This window comes from Labrus mixtus, chromosome 13 (genome assembly GCF_963584025.1).
Source record: "Labrus mixtus chromosome 13, fLabMix1.1, whole genome shotgun sequence".
Lineage (NCBI taxonomy): Eukaryota > Metazoa > Chordata > Actinopteri > Labriformes > Labridae > Labrus > Labrus mixtus.
In genome coordinates this window covers 5,038,988-5,059,610 of record NC_083624.1, presented here as the reverse complement: position 1 = coordinate 5,059,610, position 20,623 = coordinate 5,038,988, and the positions used below count along the sequence as shown (strand labels likewise).

Genomic DNA, 20,623 nt, shown 5'->3' with positions numbered 1-20,623 from the left:
CTTGATTTATATTATATTTAAGTGTGAAAAATCACATATAAAGTCTTTAATGTTTGAAGACTTCATTTGTCTTATAGTTTACTAAAATATGTTTAGAATTTTAAACTGTGCAGCATTAACATAACGCATCTAAAGACATAATCTTGGGCTAAATATTTTTCCAGCTTTTGGGTTTTACAAATGAAACTATTAGTCAAAGAAGCTAAAGAAAATAACCATTAGTTGTATCCCCAATTCAATCAATCTAAAATAAAACCACGCTGACAAGCATTCAAACGAAGATATGAAGACAGTTTGCTCAAACATCTGTGACACGGTGAACGCTGCATTACAGCCTGAGGAGAGGTTGACGCAGGACATAATCATCTAGGGGCTTAAAGAAGGCTAAAACAAAGACACCTTATTATGCACAAACACACACACAGGCTGACAAATACACATGAACAGAATTTGATCCCACAAGTCCATTGTATGGTATACACAATGAGGTCTGTTCCTGTAATGAGGAAACCTGGAGCTCTATTGATCACATGCAGTGGCTCAGAAGACCTCTGTCAGTCCCTCAGAGCCCACTTTATACAGCCGGAGACCCCGACACAATCCTCTCTCATTTACCACTTTACATCTCTCTCTCTCTCTCTCTCTCTCGACCCTCCTGCATCTGCAACGCAACTTGTCCCCTTGATCCATTTTCCCACTCACACTTTACCCCCCACCCCCCACCTCCTCTCATCTTTTGTTGCCTCATCTCTTTTGCTTTTCTCTTTTCTCTCCGTGTATCAACCTCCTTATTTATGTAAATCCATTTGCTGTGAGAATGAAGCTTGTCTAATGTCCTGAACACTGCTGGATTTCATGCCATTTCTTCCCGGTAACGGTATAATAATGAAAATGTAAATAGCGTTAAGCTGGGTAGCTTAAGACAACCTCTTAATGAAGGCAGTGAGAGGAAAAAAATAAGAGAGAGAGAGAAGGGGGAGAGAGAGAGAGAGAGAGCGAGGAGGCATTTTTAGCTTCAAAAGCATCACAGGCTACAACATCACATGCGAACCAGCTAGAGAACGGACACTATAGAAATTCAAGACGTGCGGTGAGAGCTGCTTTCAAACGCAGCTTTTCAAGTGACATCTTAAGCGGTTTGCTACAAACGTTCTCACTTCAGGCTTTTTTTTTTTTTGCTATTGTCGCCTGTCAATCTCCAACAAACAACCCCGGCTGCAACCTGAGGAGACGTTTTTTCCAGGCTTTTTGTTATGTGTCTCGCTCTGATGTGGCACGGGATAAAATGTAATATTTTGTTAGCATTGATGATATCAATATTCCCTCTGCCTCGTTTGCTTTCTACTCGTTCGCTCTTATCCAGGAGAGAGCGGGAGTGAGGGGGAGGCGGTTATGTAAGAGGGGGATCCATCCAAAGGGGGGGCTTCCCTTGAGCTTTTTGAGAGGAAGTGAAAAGGAAAGAGCCAAAGGTGACCTCTCATATGCGGGCTGATGAAAAAGATTGAGTCAGGGAGGGGAAGTGAATAAATGGGGATGATTAGCCATTTCAAACAATGTTTAAGAGAGAGGGAGAGAGAGAGAGAGAGAGAGAGGGAGGGAAAAAATAACAGCAGAGAAAAGAACTGAACAGAATGTGAATTAAACCCAAAGAGACTTTTGTTTCAGGACTTTCTCCATGAAAGCGATTGTTGTCACCTTGATAATGTCCTGTGCCTGTTCAGAAAAATTGTGGATCTACATGGACCGCAAAACAGCATGTGTGTCCTTCCTATGCAGCTCAACCTTGGGATAACTCTGCATTAGCACACGAGGCTGTTAAGTGAATCCCAGAGCTACTCAGCCAAACAGACCATTGGCTTGACCTTTGATTGTAAAAAAAAAAGAAAAAGAGACCTGCCAGGCTGGCGAGTTAATCCTAGAGCCGAGTGGGCCAATCAAGTTGTCAGGCCTGGACCCTTCAGTCAATAACACATTTAGGTCGAACACAAAGGCATGGAAAACACCTGATCCTCGTAACGCATACCTCCACTGAATCACAAAGAAACACCCAACAGTTCATGTGTACATCTATACCTATGTGCAAAAAAAGAAGTAAAAAGGGCTTACCAAAAAAAAGAAAAAGTACAAGAATCAATAAAGGATCAGGGAGTTTGTTAGATAACTTGTTAAAGCTGCCTTTTTTTATTGATCGCCATCCGAGCTCAGGCACTTGACAACGTGAATCAGTGGGAAAAAAGGTTATTGTGCAGTCACCAGAACCACCCACATCTGCAGTGGCACAGAAAAAATGAACTCAGTGCTGAACAAGTAGACAAGAGAAAGTGGAAGAAATGGCGTCGGTGAAGGACAAGAGAGGGAGGTGCTGTGGCAACAAGAGGAGCGGAAAGAAATGCGAGAAAATGATCGGAGGGGAATAAAGGGTGATTGAGAGAGATGGAGAAAAAGAGAGAGAGAGGAGAGCGAGAGAGAGAGAGAGAGAGAGAGAGCACTATTTACGGTAGATTAGTTGTTATGGTGATAAGCTTAAGGGATGAAGTTGTCAGGGTGATGGGGCTGTGCTCAGCCACTAATGATATGTAAAAATAACTGTGCTTAGATTTTGTCCTACCTTTGTGGGAAAAAACAAAACAAAACCTATGCACACACAAACATGTTCAGATGAACACACACACACGCAGACAAAGCAGTCTGTTGAAGCAGTGCTCCTCTCATTAGCATTTGGAGACGTACTCAGATTCCTCCCCCACATTCCCAGCGTGGAGCTCACTTCTTTTTTTATTGTAAGTTTTTTGCTTAATGAGGGATGGTAGATGGATACACACACACACACACACACACACACACACACACACACACACAAACACACACAAACACTGCGGCAGTGTGTGTGTGAGCGCGCACTCGTATGTGTGTACAGCGCTCGTGGATGTGGTGCTTCTGAAAGGTCTAACAACCGCAGCTGAGTGCATATCACTTTGACAGGAGGAGGTGGCAGGGGACTGTGGGTGATTGTAGTTTAAATGGCCTGGAGGGGGTTTCTAGAATGCTGGTCTTTGTAGTTTTCGCAGCCTGCGGTGAAACCTCTGGGTTTTTCCACAAGACATTTGATGTGACGACTATCAAAGAGCAATCACACACGCCTCCGTATGCCAAGTGCAACAAATAATAATGCAATGGCATGTCGTTAAGGTTACACTATGAGGTCCTTGTAGTCCTAAACAAGAGGATTCACTCAAGTTCTTTAATTTGGTGTTATTTTGATGAACTTCAGTATTTACCAAAAAAATGCAACATTTGACTCCACTGCAGTTTTAAGGGGGATATCATTCATCCTCTGTAACAACCTTTCTATGACAGGTAGAGTAATAATATAGTAAATCAGCTGTCTATTAGATATATAGGAAAAAGTGACAGGTACATTTTGTATGAAATTGTGTTTTTCTTTTGATACTTTCAATACATTTTGTTGATAACATGTAAATGCTTTTCACTTAAATATCATTAAGATTTAATTGTATTTGATTGAATGAGATAATCTCTAAATAAATGTAAAAGTAGAAGGGTTATATGAACTAATGCTTTATTATAATTTCACAAAATTTAACGTCCGGATACAGAAGATTTCAAGATTTCTCTTAATATCATAGAAACTGAAGTTTGATATGCCCAGACTGCATGAGCGCACATGACACCATGAATTAAAACGTTCCAGGGTTCAGAGTGCAGAGTAGGTCTATTCATTGTCGCAAAACAAAAAAGAGAAAACAAAAAGCAAGACTAACCCTTAAATCCTTAAACAGAACATTTTCAGAATCAGAATCAGAATCAGAATCAGAATCGGGGTTTATTGCCAAGTGCATTTACACATACAAGGAATTTGACTTGGTGTATTGGTGCTAAACAATTACCAAGGAAATAAAGCAGAACTAGCAAATTTAGCTATTTTGTCTTCTTTTCCAAGTTTTTGAGACAAAGTTAGCTAACTTAAACGTTACATACATTAGATTTCATTACTGTAAATATGCTAAAACACAGGGTAAGAAAACTGTCTGCTGCAGTGTTTACTCGTACAATGTAGTAATTTCAAAGAGCAATTAAACCCTTCTAATTCCACTTTAATTAATCAAATAATCTAAACAGTTCTCCCACAGCTGGTTGTGCCCAACCTTTTAGAAAAAAAACATAAAATAAGGCTCCAAATGAAAACAATCTCAGATAAGCAATTTAACTACATGTTCATACTGATGAATAAGCCTACAGACAGGCAAAGGCTTCTGGGAAAATTAGATATCACAGCACATACCTCACACACCTCACCGCTACCGTTTAATATGGACTGAATTACCTTTATGTCTATAAAAGCATCTAGTGGTACTTCACCTCATTTACCAACATTTAATTACCCAGCAGTCTATTTGTGTAGTATATAAGCCACACTCATACACACACAATAGCACACACACACACACACACTGTTACGCCGCTGCATATGCTGAGTATTGCATTATATTTACTTGTGCTACAAACGTGAATGATTCTGCAGCATAATTGCTTCATTATCAGTGAACACCAGCACACACATCAAACCACACGTCTCTCTAATCATCTGTTCTCTTTGGAGCATACAGGCTCCCTCTTCTACACACACACACACACACACACACACACACACACACACACACACACACACACACACACACACACACACACACACACACACACACACACACACGGCATCTCCCTGAGCCTACATTAACCAGAGGGAGTAATATCCCAGGCAATCATGTTTATAAAGGGAAACCTTAAGAGGAGATATATAGACCTGCAGTGAGAAAAAAGTAAAGTTTTCAAGTCGTTCTCTCAGGTTTTAGTCGTCCCCTGGTGCCTTCAGAAATGTCTTATCCTCATTTAGAGACCCTACATTTGTTCTGAGAAACTCTTTTCTCCAAAAGTGTCATTCCAATGTGTTACAGATACAATCAACAGCTTCCTTGATCTTCCCTTATAAAGCTTCTCTGAGGAATGCTCGGGTTTGAGTCGACCTTGGAACCCCCTGTGGACAGAGCGGTGCGTCTCATATCTTTAAGGATCCTGTCTTGTTCATGTGTAAGTCCTGTTTTCACATTTTTTTTGTGCTTTCTTTTAACAGCCACACAGATCACTCTATCTAGAATCTTTGCAGTGTGAAAATGTAACTAAAGGAGGTTTCTGCAGCAAGCTGTTAATCACCTACCCTGCGGCAACAGTTTCAGACATTAAAAATTACTCTTTAGAAATAGTCAATCTTGTTGCTGCTGGTCTTGTGTGCTTTTGCAGCTCATAAAGAGGCATCAGTACTCAGTCCAGTCTGTTTCATAACCAGCTAAAAGCTCTACACGGGAGCTTTAAGTAAGCAAAAAAATAATGATGCAGTCAAATGCAGTCCTGTACCTCCCTGTGCAAATCAATGGATTACAGTTTCCTGCATTCACTGACCTATCCTTAGGCTGTGCAGCTGTCGTGATGCCGAGCGAGAGAAAACAGGGCTTCCTATCTGCACAATGCACCATCCAGGGGCAGTCTGCTGTGCACAAGAAAGCCATTTAATCTCCAGTAGTCTGCATGTGATCAATCTCCCAGCACAGTGTTACTGCAGCGCGGGCCATTCCTCATCATTTAGAGAGAGAGAGAGAGAGGTATTGACCAGGCCGGGACAGCATCCGTAGTGCATTTATGTGCGCTGTGAGCCAACAGGGACGAATGAACAAAATTGTCTAGTGTATACGATACAAACCGCTGTTTGTTTCTTTGTTGTGTGTCTGTTTGTTTGCATGCTTATTACGAGACATGTGGGGTCCTTGGTAGAGGTAAAGAAAGAGCAGGTTTAACAATAGTAAAGTCAGCTTGTTTGCATATTGATGTCTACTGGGGTGATACAGCAGTGCCATATTCTGTACTTATCATCAATACAACCTTAGTTAGACATTCCTGCTTGGTCGCTAACGTCAAGAAAACTGGCACCAACGACAAGCACATCATTGCTAATTAGAGATTGGCCTGGGAGAGCGATCCAAAAAAAAGAGAGAGAGGCCAGACCAAAGCTGAAACCACCCTTGGATGGGAAGCTTCATCTTCAGACACATCAAGTCAAATGTTCACAGGGATCAATCGTCTAACTCGGCCATATATTAGCGCGAACACACGTCAATGCAAACAGCTGATCTGTCAATAAACTATTTTAAACTCCCTTTTCCTGAACAATTATCTGCAAAGCCTCAGGGCGCCAGGCTGGAATGACAAGTAAAGACATGTTCTCACTACGTCTTATTTGTGTAGGTCATTTAGCTCATCTGCCTGACAGGGGAAACTGTATAGATAGGCACATTTCAGTTTCCAAGTGTCAGAGAGATTGCACCGGCGTGATTTGTGCAACGATAGGCGAGCGCCTAGACAAATAAATTAACTGAATGACTGACTGGATTTTGTCTGCCTGTCCTGGCACTTATCATGAGGTTATTCAGGCGTCAGCTCCAACGAACTTCATCCCCCACACTGCCTTGGGGCCATGTCAGATTTACAGTTATCCATGACGGGCTGTTATCAGGGATTTGGAGCGGGACTTTGCAGAGTCATCTAGAATATTGGCGGTATCGTTTTTTTTTTTTTTTTTTATCCCCGCTCAGTGAAACAGCAAGAGGCCAAGGTTTGGGATATCACGAGTCACACACACACAGAGAAAACTTTTGGATGAATACAATTGTGCACAGTGCATGCATACTTACACACACACTCGTACATTTCCTGACATCTCCTGCTGGGATCGTTGGGTAGCAATGCTCGGTCAAATCATAGTTTGTAGACAGCAAGCCGACTGCAGCTGCTTTGGGACATTAGACCAGCGGTAAGAGCTTGTTACACTCTCTCTCTCTCTGCAGCGCTTACCCACTTTGACTACATCACTTACTTTCTGAAACAAGCCGAGAACCAACAGATAGACAACGAGGATTACTTTTTAAAAGGATCAATCTGTTGTGCTTTTTTTTTGTTTATTTAAAATTCATCAACATACTTTGCTGCAGAGTTAAAAAAAATTTGGGAAAAAAACCTCACATATGATTTCAATGTTGATTGTTTCATTAAGCAGCTTTTAGAATCTGAAAAAAAAAGGATTCATAACTTTTAGAAATCTACAAAAGAAACCAGCAGTCAAAAGCAGACAATGCTATAATAAGACTGCAGAAAACATCAAATAATCTAAATCTGCATACAATTCTTTACATATGAGCCTCTATTCCACAACGGTATTGTGGATATAGATTATGAGGGGTTTAATAAAAGACAAAAAAGTTATTTCCAGTATTTAAGACAAGAAGATCAATCTAAGACTTAAATCATGTTCCATTTTCATGCATTTGTGGCTTTTATTTACATTGTACCCTAGAGCAGAAGTCAATAATCCCATTAAAGGCGATTGATTCAACTCAAGTATGCTACATATTTACTGTAAAATAGTGCCTCTACTGCTTTAAGTGTAAGACAAAGCGCGGCTCCCTGTTCTTGCATTAGAAGCTGAGTGCAGATTGTTGTTTTCCACTGCAGCATGTTCACTCATCCCTGCAGGCTGTGTTTAAAAGCCATTATTCCAGCTAACAGACCGGTCAGCAGGCCTTGGATGTGTTTAGTGTTGTGCATTGTCTGCCCTCTCTCATGACATTTGGAGTGCATAAATGGACAAAGTGTTCATGCGATGTTTATTTTTTTTGGTCTCTGTATGGGACAGCAGAGGCGGCCCGTCGCTGTGACGGTGCACGGTCTCAGCTGTGAGCAATTCATAAGCAGGGCCATTGTCTGTTTGTGTCCCAGCTGTGTGTCTGGGGCAAAGGAAAACATACAATGAGCCCTGTGGACAATTCTCATGATGATGCACAACATTCAACCTTTGACCGGGTGACAATGACGGATGGGAACGTGGTGTGCATTTCCCACATGGGGAGCCACAGACAGAATCTGAGGTGCTCGATGTAGTTTTTTCACCATATCCATGTGAATTTGAACTACAGGTTTGTTTAACATATTAATATAGATGGAAATCTAAATAGTTTTTTGATGAACCTTGGTTAGAATTAAAAGTTAAGACTGTTTCAAGTTTCTTTTCATTAACTGATGTTCGCTAGCTAACTAGCATGCAAGCTTGGTGTGACTACTGGGCTAATGTAGACTGTTGATGAAGTTGATGAAATAAAAACAAATGACCTTACTATATCATGGGACATATAGGGAACATGCTATGTTGAGGTTCAGGATTCTCCGTCAAAAACACAGCAGCCAGTATGTCCTCCTTCTAAGTTTTGATTATGGTGTGGAGTCGTTTGTTTTGACCAGAGAAGGTAGTCGGTTTTAAGGCACCCCCACACAGTCTTTTTGCCTCATTCGCCCCTCAGCTGTTGCAAACCAACAGATGTTTCAGCAATGAAAGCGGGCAAGTGAGCTGGTTCAGAGATGACTGATTCTACCCAACCTAAAAAGCCTTTGCATTTTCTAATAAGCTCAACGACTATAAACGTGGTAAAACTAGAATAAATATTGGAAGATGCTTTTGAAAAATGAAGTGAGGTATGAAAACAGAAAGTCAGATGCAGAGCTGGCTAAACACTGAGGCTTCAGTGTCAGCGACATGGCAACCTGTGTGCACATCGCTTCTAGGGAGGAGGGGGCGGGGAGAGACAGCTCTCTCCAGTTTTTTTTAATTTGGACTGCAGTACACATTTTAAATGCTTGGTGTTAGAGTTATTGCTCCTTTGTGGCAACTGACCCTCGGTTCAAATTTACTCAATAAGTGGCTGGCTGTCATTTGTTGTCATATGGCAGTCTATATTGACAGTGAAAGTGCATACACTGTAAGATAAACACCAGCTGTCACAATGGCAATGGAAAGTGATAGGTTGAGGGAAAGCATCCAGGTACTGTCATGGGCTATATGGTAAAATTAGCATACATGCCAATCTTATCAAGCTGGCAAGTAATATTGTGAGCTAAGATCCAATAAGACCAAAGCAAAGGCTTTAAGATAATAAGAATGTGCTGTTTGTAAGTGCCAAATATCAAAATACAAATTGCACATTTAATTAACAAGTACGTCCAATTAATATTGATATTCCTCTGAAAGCTGTGCCAATGAGGTTTTATTTCCATATCTGCAGGAAGATAGCAGAAAGTTGGCAGGCAGTGCTAAAAAGGGATTCCAAAATGGGGGACACTCCATGTTTAAGGACAAAGTTTTGAATCATATCTCAACTAGTCCCCTTTATCTTACTTTTTACCATGAGCCCAGGGCAGACATGTCGAGGTTGATTCTTGAATTAACATGAGTGGTTGAGGTTGGTCATGGACCAAAGACGGATTTCCATATCACAACATCTTTAGACTATTACAGAAACAGTATAAGTGGCTGATTTTCCAGGTCCTAAGTCACCAGTCTTCCAAAATGTTGTACCCTCTTCTAAAAAGATCTTTTTTGACTTAAAAGCAGAAAATACTAAGCTGAGGGTAGCCTATGACCTACTGGTAATTATGATTCAACTCCAGATGTGTGCAGGTTGATAGCAGGGGAAGCTGATCGGGATGAGAGCAGGTGTTTTGGTGAACCAAGGGAGTCCAGCTAAGGCTCCAATCTAAAGAGGAACAGCTTTTTTTTCGGTTGACCAGCTCTTATTGCAGCTTCACCCCAAACGCTAGTGATAATCTCCTTGACTGATCTCGGCTCAAACTCTGATACAGTGCAGTCAACAGAGAGGTGCCAGCAGGTGATAGAGCAGATCCAGAGGGGGGGATTTTTCTTATTTTGCTCTTTTTTTTTCCAGCTTCAGACATGTTCAAGATTCTTACACTAGACACAAAGCCTGAGGTTTTATCTTCCCCTGAACACACAGTGGATTACGATGTGAACTTAATTCCTCTTAATCAACCATCTTGATAATAAATGAAAGATGCTTTAATGAAGTAATCATTGTCCAAAAGTATGTCCTTAAGTAGTGTACTTTGTCTTGGAGCAGCTTCAGAGATAGAAATCAATCAATTGGCTTATAATTCTAATTAAGTAAAGAGACACTGTCAGATACGCTGATAAAGGACAAACTTACTGATCCAAACTGTCATAGATTCATTTAAAGTTGATCTAATCCATTTATCCTTTCAGAAACTCTTTCAAACAAGATTTTCTGGATATCTTCTTTTGGATCCCCAGTTATCTTGCACATGACAACCAGTTGTCTTCACAGTAAATCACAATGCTGTGTGAAAACAATCGAATCTTTTGTTCCATTTTTATCCATATTTAACATCCTTCAGTCCACTGCAAGCTGGTAACTAACTGGGTTTGAGAAAAGACTGAGATCTTGTCTTGTCTGATCAAAGTCTGGGGTTTTTAAGGGCTGATCTCCAGGAAAAAAAAAGGCTGAAACTGGAAGGCTTAGGTCTGACTGGTCCAGATCTCACCATGATGGAAACATTTGGAGTCTGATGGATGGACCCTGACGGCACGTCTCTGTAAGAGAGCTGCAGTCCCTCAGAGTGAATCATACACCAGGTCAAGAAAGCCGTGGTCAGACCGCTGAACAATCAAACCCGGGTTAGAGGACACATGGAGCAGAGTGCCTGTGTGGAGTAAAACAAACCTTAAGGGAGCAGGTTCTCGGTCAAATACAAGCTGTGTATAAACAGCCCATACATTTACCCACAGAGGTGTGCAAACACACAGCCAACAGAAGCCAACAACAGCAATCTGCTCAATTCCAATATCCAATTCTTTAGAGCCTGGTTGATCATTAAAACCATGAACAGTGCCAGGCATGCAAGAACAATGAGGGAATAAGAGACACATGCAGCCTGCACACCTTTGGGAAACTCATTAGTCCAGGTAATACAGGCCTGAGCAGACCCCACACTGACTAATTATAGCATTCTGGAGTGCTACAAACTCTGGGAATGCCATCTGGACATTCGGAGGAAAAATCAATTGAAGAGCTGCTTCATCCATTGTCTCTGGAGGGCTAATCAAGCACTCATAGCTGATCCCCCCAACTATAACTATTCAAGGTTGTCGAGTCAAATTCCCCACTCTTCCTGCTATCCTACAGAAACAATAGAGAATTCCCATCTGATACCCAATGATGCACAAACAATTCATTAGTACTGCAATCCAAACAAAGTCTTTGTCCGTCCCAAACTTTCTTTTCTCTCTCTCTCTCTCTTTGTTTCATTAAATTACTTTTTAGGATACAACAGTAACAATGACCTAAGTGAATGTCTGTCGTTAGATGGGGTATTATTTGTTTAAAAAAATTGATTAAAGTACATAATAAAACACTGAAATTAAATCAGTTAGACTACCCACAGTGACAGAATGTAGCGGGGCTTTCTTTTACATTTAAAGAAGCATGTGTAAAAAGAAGAATACTAAAACTAATTTTAATATCATGCCAACGACTAAATTAAATCATCATTTCAGGATTCCCCCTCTGATTCATCTCTAAATAATTTGCAAGAATCAATGCAAGTAAGACAAATGGATTATAAAAATGTGTGTAGATGACGTGCATTTGTTTTCGTTTTTTATCCCTTTGGGTGTTTAAAAGAGAAACTAAGAGGGATAAAGAGAAAGTGACTGACTCCATGTCACCACACTACTAGTTTAATGTGAGCCTGTCTGGTTTTTCTACATGCCTTCATTTATAATGTTCCAGGCAGACGGAAAAGCCTTTCAAAGTGCCACTAAGTAGCCAAACTGCCCCGTGACACTCCATCACCTCTTGACCCCTCAGCTGGGAGGTAATATTGACTTCACTGCTGTCGATATCTGAGCAGAGCACCCAGAGGAGCCACTTGATTGATCTGATGTGCTGTCCTGTCTCTGATCTATATGGAAATCCTCCGTGGACCAAAGTGTCCGACCACAGAGGTACTCATGTATGTGTGTGTTAGCAGGTATGTGAGAACCCACAATAACACACCTAAACATATAGGTCCATGTACCTTTTGCACAATACGCCATATTGGTATGCTCTGACTGTACGAACACCTAATTAGCCACATGAATGCAGTCAATTAACTATTTAAGGACAGGTCAATAGTTGGACAAAGATCAAGTTAAATTCCAATAAACGACTCTTATTGTGTGACAGGATTCTATAACCATGAAACAGAAAGCTTGTTATGACAATTTAATGACCATCTGTGTTCATATACGGTAACTTAGCTGGGTAATAATTACACAATAGATTTGAGACTACAAAATTGCAGAATCAGTGTAGTTCATTGATCTTTTGTGGCATTCTTAAGGGCCTGATTAGTTCAATAGGCCGATTTCACTGACAGGAGGTTGGCCTTGTGTCTAAATGATAATTTTAGCTGGTAATAGGTATGGTTATTCACTTTTAAATTGACTTATAGTACAATATCAGGCACCCAACTTATACTTAAACTATTTACTGGTATCTATTGGCCATCCCTTGCCAACACAACCCTGCTGAAGAAAATAGATGGATGTACGGATGGATATATGAATGGGTGAATGGATGGCTTGTATCTACAAGCTCTTTTTAATGTACTTTACAAGTCTTTTATCTGTATCTGGAGGCTAATACTCAGTGGGCTCACAACATATAGAGCATCAAGGATCTCTTTTAAAAATGACAAAGTTCCCAATATATAATGGTTTCAATTGCAGGGCCTTACTAAATCTTTGCAAATTTTTAGTCTCATGATCATCGTTGGCAAATCCGTCCCGACAGTGCTGATATACTGCAGGCACATAAAGAAAAGAGATTGGTTCGGAAAAAGTTATAAGACAAGGAGTGATTGTGCAAAAAAAAAAAAAAAAAGTATTTTGAATTAAGGAAGGAAAGTTGATTGCTTATGGTAGAATGAAGCTAATTCTACCATAAGCAATCTAGCTAACAATGCTGAAAATATATGGTTAGGAAATCTTGCTAGAATGGAGTATATTTTCAACCTCTTTCAGTAAGTCTCTATTAAATTTAGTTATGTATTATCCTAACATAGTCGTTTTGCTACAATATAACAAATGAACTCTAATTAACAGGCCTACAATGTCATCAATCGTTGGATTTAAAGAATCTAAATCTGTGCTGTTAAAGTACTTGATTACAAAACATCTTTAATAGGTGTAAAGTTAAGAATGTCTGTCATCTTTGTCACTGACCATCTTCTTTTCTGGCTGAAGCACAATATTCATTTACAAGTTGCCCTCTTGCTCTTTGTGTCTGTGTCCGTCTACTGAGTGTGCGTCCTTCAATACAAAACCTTTATCTAAAGGTCAGTCCTTAAACCTTTAAGACATGCGCACACATGTCTGCACAACAGCAAAACACACATTAAATTAGTATGCAAGAGAGCAAACACAAACACACCCATGTGCACACTCCTTTACTAAAACATGGATATGAGGGATAAATGAGAAATAAATGGGACTTATATTACTTTAATATAGCTTTCATCTGACTATTTTAACAACTGAAAATTATTAATAGGTTGTTTTTTTCCAATGAAGCACAGGACCTACTTTTCTCAGTATTGGCAACTTGTCTTTTCAGTGTTTTAACTGCCGGGTCTGAATCCCTATATGTATTCCTGTCATGAAAACTTTCTTCCCTCAATCTTTTTGCTCCCCATTTTCTCTTTTGACCTTTGCATTTGTTCACAATTGATGCTCAATTTGCTGGCATTTAGAGCCAAAATGAGTTTCACAGTAACCCTTGGTGACCCTGTCACTGAGCAATTGGATCGTTTGGTAGCTGTCACTCTCCCTGGATAGAGGTAGGTCTCGCTAATTCTAAGAAGTACATTGTATAACGTTTCATTAATTTGCATGCTCTTCACCCGAGATACAGATGAAAAAACGCTGCACTTACGTCGAAATTGCTCATTCCAATTATCCTATCTGAGTCATTCCAACAGAAGCGTGAGAGGGATAGCTTCCTTTGCAGTCACCTGTCTTTCATGATTTGAACAATCGCTTTTAAAGCATGCAACACACACCAGTGAGACACTAGTGTTTTCAGTAAACACCATACCAAAGGACCAACTTTTCAGCACAATGCCAATCACCAATTTTACATCTCACCTATAAAACAAAGTTCCCTAAACAAGAGCATTGAAAATAATTTATCTTATTTATCACTATAATGAAGATATAGCCTCCTAATAATATAAACAGCAGTGAAATACCATTCATGGTGGACGGATACCGTTTAATGCTGGCAAAAAAACCTCATTCAAACTAGTACATAAAAACAGTTAAAGATAATAACACACATGGGGAGCATGCACAGGCTTCAGACCGGGTGGCAATATAGAAGGAACACATACCTGAGCCTCTCTTAGAGACTACCTTTACACTCCTGGACAGCGTGATGTACAGCAGGATCAGCAGAGGGCTGGGAGGTCTCATCTTCCCCCCGTCCTCACAGCCTGGAGAAGAAGAGCATGGAGAAGAAGGGGTGACAGGAGAGAGAATAGGAGAAAAAGAACAATCAGTCACTGCCAGTATACAGGAGATCAACTACCTCATTGTTGCTTCAAGACAAGAGTAAGTGTCGGTGTGGAGGATGTTCTGTAATCGCCCCAAACACTAACGCAGCTAGAAAATACACACTATTGGACAAACATTTGCACACAATGCACAGAAAGATACTCAATTGGTCACTCACATGAGCATACCATTTTGCACATGCCCCTAGGGGGTCTTTCTTGTAATGATTTTCTCTCACGTGTCATCACAACAAGGATATATTTCACGAGAAACCGTTCCCTGAGATGCTGACGAATCAATAAAGAAATAATTAGATGTAAAAGAAACACCACTTTTAATCGCCAGTTTTATTAAAAGAAAAAAATAGGAAGGGATCCTTGGATAAAAAATGTAAAATGATCTCCTTGTGACTCACAGAGATGCGGCAAATATTCCACCCATATCCCTTATCGAGTCATACATCATATTAATTGATGGAGGTGCCTCATTCTCTACTCCTCGTCTTCTCTGAGTAAATGACATAATCTAACATGTAGTAATTATCCTCTAATAGCCAGCTCCTGAAATAGAGCTGCTGCTGCTGTTTTATGTTAACTGAGAAAAGAAGAAACACTCATCAAAGCAAACTTAGAGCGATAAGCGATGGCAGCACCCTTCAATATTAATCACGTAGCTGTAATTAAAGCTTAAAATACAAACACGTAACAAATGAAGTGAAAGTGAAGAAAATTAAAGTTTAAAAGGATCGTCAAGTTGATTGAAAAATTCGAGATTTGGGGAAATTAACTTGTTTTTTTCTCTGGGTTAGCTGGGAAGATTGATGCCTCTCATTGTTGTTTTTTTGTTAGAGCTAATGCAGTCGTTGTTTTAGCTTAGGCTAGCACACTATAGCTTTGAGGGTGACACAAAGTCCACATACCACGGCGTCTAAAGCTTAGACCTCTGAAATAATCAACCAAACTGTTTCTTGGTTAGCAACAGTAACTTCCTAGAGGCTCAGCTGGTCGTTAATGTCCTGGCTATCTAACATTTTGGCTAATTACAGTTTTGTAAAGATTTTATTGATTGGACAAGATATAACATGGGGGCTGGTGGGTAAATGTTGTTGCCTAAGCTTACTGTTTCCACCTGCCTCCATTCCTTTTACAAGCTAAGTTAGCTCGTTGCTGTCAGGAGGTTCATATTAACAATGATGTGTGTCGTAGCAAACACTTCATCTTACTCAATGTAAGGAAAAGACCCAATGCCTTGTTTTAAGCAGACCAGTCAGGGGGGTTGTAATGTCAGAAGTAACCCTACGGAAAAATGTGATAGGAGGAAAAGTGCGCATGCAACTGTAGCTAGATCTATGTTTCTGTCAGTCTAACTGCAAGACAAAGAGAACACAACGCAAAGCAAATTAACCCAATGAACCAGAAAGGAGGAGATCAGGACCCTGGCCTTTAGAGACAGAAACTAACGGCACAGAATGCCAGAACCAGGAGGGGACTGTGGAGTCTGCGGCAAGTCATGTGCACTCCAGATTAGCATAGCTAATGAAAGGAGCCTCTCTCAATGTGTGTGTGTTTACACGGTACTCGCAGAGTCCCGCTCTAAAAGGAGCCTTTCTCTGCTCCTCGATCAAATCCTACGAGGAAACAACATTCAAGTCGATAAACATCGCTCTGCCAATAACATTCTGGCAAATGCCACAGCTCAAGGATTGGCTCCTCTTTTGTTCGGCTAAAATGCCTTTAAAAACAATTGCCAATAAGCTGGCCGGGTTCTAATTGTGTGTTTTTTGACTGCAGCTGTAACACCACCGCAAATTTATACTCGTGTTCATACTCAAAAACACCAACCAGAAAAACTCTCCAAAGGTCCAAATCCTTCAGAGGTCGGTTCAGATATTCAAAGACCTCCCTCCTAATGACCATATCCCTCTTTAAACACTTCCTGCGGCCATCGCTCCACTTTACTTTCCCAGAAATTCAACAAGACAAGCACGACGAAAGGGAATTGCGGCTACCAAATACACAATGACAAGAGTATAAAATTGAAAAGTCAAGAAACACTAGGACCACTGAGACCATAACCAGGCGCAGAGACGCAGAAGAAAGAGAATAAAAAAGGAGAAACAGACGATAACACCATTATAGCGCCATGATTTTTCAATTTTCTATTGCTGCTGAGTTTGTTCAATGCGTTTCAGACTGTTATAAAAATCAAATAAAATTACAACACCAAAAGGGTTAGAGATCATTTGATTTTGGTGGCGTCCAGATGTCTAGTGGTGAAGATTTGACATTCATTTTGGCTGGGGACCTTTGATGCCTATCTCCCCTAAACGCTACACTCAGAACCATCCAATAAAGACAAAATGCCCAAAAAAAAAGAGAAGATTTCATTACAAGCTGCAGATACAACTTGATTCGCCTCAACATAACTGAATGATTGGCAGAATGTTTCTGTAGCTGCAGGATGGAGAGGTTCGGCCTGTCACAGCCTGATTCAGCAGAACAATGCCAGCAACCTTCCTCTTTGTCCCCGATCATGTCATGCCTTCACAAGCTCAGTGGGCTTTGGGTCCTGCCAAGCCATGACATCACCGTCCTGCCACCCTCAAACACAGAGGGGCATTGTGCCCATTGCGAAACACCCCCAATACACCCAACACACCTCGTCTCACCTCTCCTTCCCCTTTCATTTCAACCATTCACAAATCAATTGAAAATTCTGCACAAAAGCAATCAAAAGAGTTACTTCTGAGAGTTTAGAGCTGATTGGCTAACCCCGTGGAACTTACTTCTCAGGGTTCTCTTCGGCTGGAAGGACTGGTACAAAGTATTCACACATTGAGCATCATTATTTCAACAAAAAAAAAAATGACAGAATGAACTGCAACCGATTCATCTGGCACTCATCTGGCCTCGTCTGATAGAGTCTGAATACATCCTACACATTTTATTGTTTCCAGGGCAACATGGGAAAACTCTCTGATGCTGAGCTGCCATCGCTCTCTCTCTCTCCTCCAAAATTTCACACATGCCTCATATAATACATCTGGTTAAGGAAAACTTTTTTTTTTTCTGTAAAAGAAGCGTACAGATGTAATAGTAGTAAGGACACATTTTGTACATCTTGTTCTACAACATTCCGGCGTTGCATGTACTCTTAACTAAAGCCAAGCTTTTTTTTCCTCCGAGGCGTCAGGAGCAGGTGTGTTTGAGGAGGCCCACACAGAGGCAATGGCGTGATATCCACGCTTCAGCGATGCATGAAGCATGCACACATCATCACACACTGTAGCACACGCAGTGTTTGCCTGCTGCTTTTTTTTTTAACCAGAAAATTAGGGGCATGGCCCTGCACCGCCTGCCCTGACAAAGTAGAGGAATTTACTGTGTGCTGCCATTGTTATGGGACTCTATCTCCCAGGAGGGCTGTACATCTTTCCCCATCTTCCCTTAATGTTTCCCAATTCAATTATCACCTCATGCTATTTGTTGCTAGCACACTCTGTCTGCTTTGTGCAAGCAAGTGCTGTGTATGTGTGTATGTGTGTGTGTGCGTGTGTGTGTGTGTGTGTCTGCGCACTTTGGATCTCATAATTGTTTTATCTCCAGAGAAGGAACAGGACACACACATCCACAAATAACAAGCAAACCTAAAACCACAAGCACTCTCCAGCTCTGGTAAGAATGCAGTTGTGCCATCTTAAGGCAGAGAAGGAAAAAAAAAACCTCCGCCATCTTGGCACGGCGAGCTGTGGATGATTGATCATGTGATTTAAGGATTTAATCCAATTTGAAGGCTGCCTGAGCTGTGGTCTTAGGTAAAGCACATCTTCATAGCATTTACAAGACTGTGGCTGTGTGCCCTGACAGGACAAGAAATGCAGACGGTTAAAAAAATGTGCATTTGACAAAATAATTCATCCAAAGCATCACACTGTTACCTCAGAGTCATGATGCATGTTGGTTTTTAAAACTACACACTGTACCATCTCATGTTTTTTCCTGCATGTTGTAATTGTGCACAGAGCCAGGTGTGGAGTGCTGAATGTACACAGCTGTAAACACAATGAATTAACCTTTCTCTCACATGCACATTACAAGACCAGTGGTGGGTTTTTTTGATAAATATTGCATGAGTCATAACCGCTGAATATTAGATGAGAATTCGGCAGATTGAAAACATTTCCTTCAGCTGCATTCAGATCATAAGCCCCCGGTATCATGAGATGAGAATATGTATGACGAGATAGCAGCCTTCATCCTATGAAGTTTTACATTATTTATACGCTTTAGGCCGACTGAACGAGGAAGACACACAAACTGAGAGACAATAAAAGGGTTGAAGTCAAGCGAGGAGTTTAAAGGGGAAAAGTCAGAATTACCTAGCGATGAATGCGATGGACGACTGCTGTTATTTTTGTCCTTTGTTGGTAGTTTTATCTATGCAAACATCAAATGGAGAGCAGCAGTAGACAAAGAAGAATAGTATACAGAGAGAAAGGGGACACACACACACACTCACAAACACACACACAACAAGTGAATGAGTCATAGGGGTTTCTGTGTGTCACTGTGTCAAATAGATGCTCATGCTGGGATTGCGAGTAAATGCCACAGCACACTGCAACTCTGCTTCCTGTATGTCTACCTGCTCCTTTCGTCTGAGCCATGTGGCACGTGTGTGTGTTTGCGCGTGTGTGTTTCCTCTGCTGTCTGGCAGATGTGTCACAGTGTGAATCAGGTCCCAGGAGCATTATTCTGCAGCAGCAATGCGAATCACTGCCTCTGAATACAAAAAAAAAAAAAAAAAAAAAGCATGCTGGTAGGCTGAGTGGGCATTCGCTAAAAAAAACACAATTGACCGCGTTTGACCATGGGCAGCCCTCGTTAATCTCCGGAGGCTGGCCATAGGTGGTTAGAGTTAACGAGCAAGGTGCGCTGAGCTATGCCCTGCCTCAGTCCCAACATGCACCTCTTCACGGAGTGAGATTAATTACCACGGTATCCTGAGCCAATCCGTACCTCCTGCTGCTCTGTGTAAACCCACAGATACTGTACATGCACTTCAAAAAAAAAAAAAAAAAAAAACGCACATACAACGCAACACAGTGTGCATAATTAATTAAAAGAGCTTCCAGGCAAGCTGGATCCGTGCTCACATGATCAGTCAAGAGCAGAGCTTGTGGCTTGTTGCGAGGGAGGTCCGAGGTTCAGACACATTCCACCAACCGATGAAGCATTTTTCCTGCAGTGGTTGTTGATTGCTTTCAGCTATACCCCCCTCCCCCCAACCCCCCCACCCCCCTGCGCTCAGGCCCATTGTCAGCTGTCCAAGGATGACTGGCTACAGAGACCCTCTCATGCTTCCAGTCAATACGAGCCTTTGATGGAGAGCAGGGGCCAACCCTCTCCTCACCCATTTAGTGTACACATCCCACCAGGGGCAGCCAGACCAGCGATGACACACTGATCAACTAAAAACCCTGTCAAACACACACACACACACACACACACACACACACACACACACACACACCAATACAAGAACTAGAAGCTGGTTAACAGACTTTGGTATGTTTAGCTTTGATATAAACTCAGACGTCCTTAGTTTTTGTTGTGATGTGATTAAATAAAATAAGATCAAATGTCTATAATAAACTTTAGCTTTCTGGAATCTTTTAAAGGAAGAAACGACCTGAAAAAAACTGTGTAGAAGGGGCTTGTGTTTCAAACGTCTCTGAATTGAATCATGATGAAAAGGTTTAGTACTGACAAAGTACTTTGATTGGACAGGAAGTCGCGATTGCCGATATAAAGTACAACATAAAGGCTAAGTGTTTTGAATGTAGCAAAAGAGATAGAGAAGATGGTACTTCATCACACAGTCCAACAAATCAACCATTTACAGACCCACACTAAACCGTTTAAAAAATCTCAACAGTTTTGAGAGACATGAAAAAAAAAGAATCTTAGATCTAACAGTTTACAGCGTGTGAAGAGCGACGATATGACCATGACAGCACACCACACACTAACAGATTTAATTCACAATCAAATAGAGTCCCAACACTCAAAACTGGAAATCTCGCAAAAATCTCTC

The 20,623-nt window shown here is 41.0% G+C and overlaps 1 protein-coding gene across 4 annotated transcripts in view; it reads right to left on the bottom strand.

Moving 5' to 3' along the window:
• il1rapl1a (interleukin 1 receptor accessory protein-like 1a) overlaps positions 1-20,623 on the bottom strand; it is a 195,899-nt gene that overhangs the window by 157,447 nt on the left and 17,829 nt on the right. For all 4 annotated transcript variants that reach the window (XM_061053323.1, XM_061053325.1, XM_061053322.1 and 1 more), the window contains exon 2: positions 14,365-14,466. In XM_061053323.1, the coding sequence (XP_060909306.1) occupies positions 14,365-14,446 (82 nt within the window). In that variant the 5' untranslated portion in view covers positions 14,447-14,466. The remainder of the gene's footprint in view (positions 1-14,364; positions 14,467-20,623) is intronic.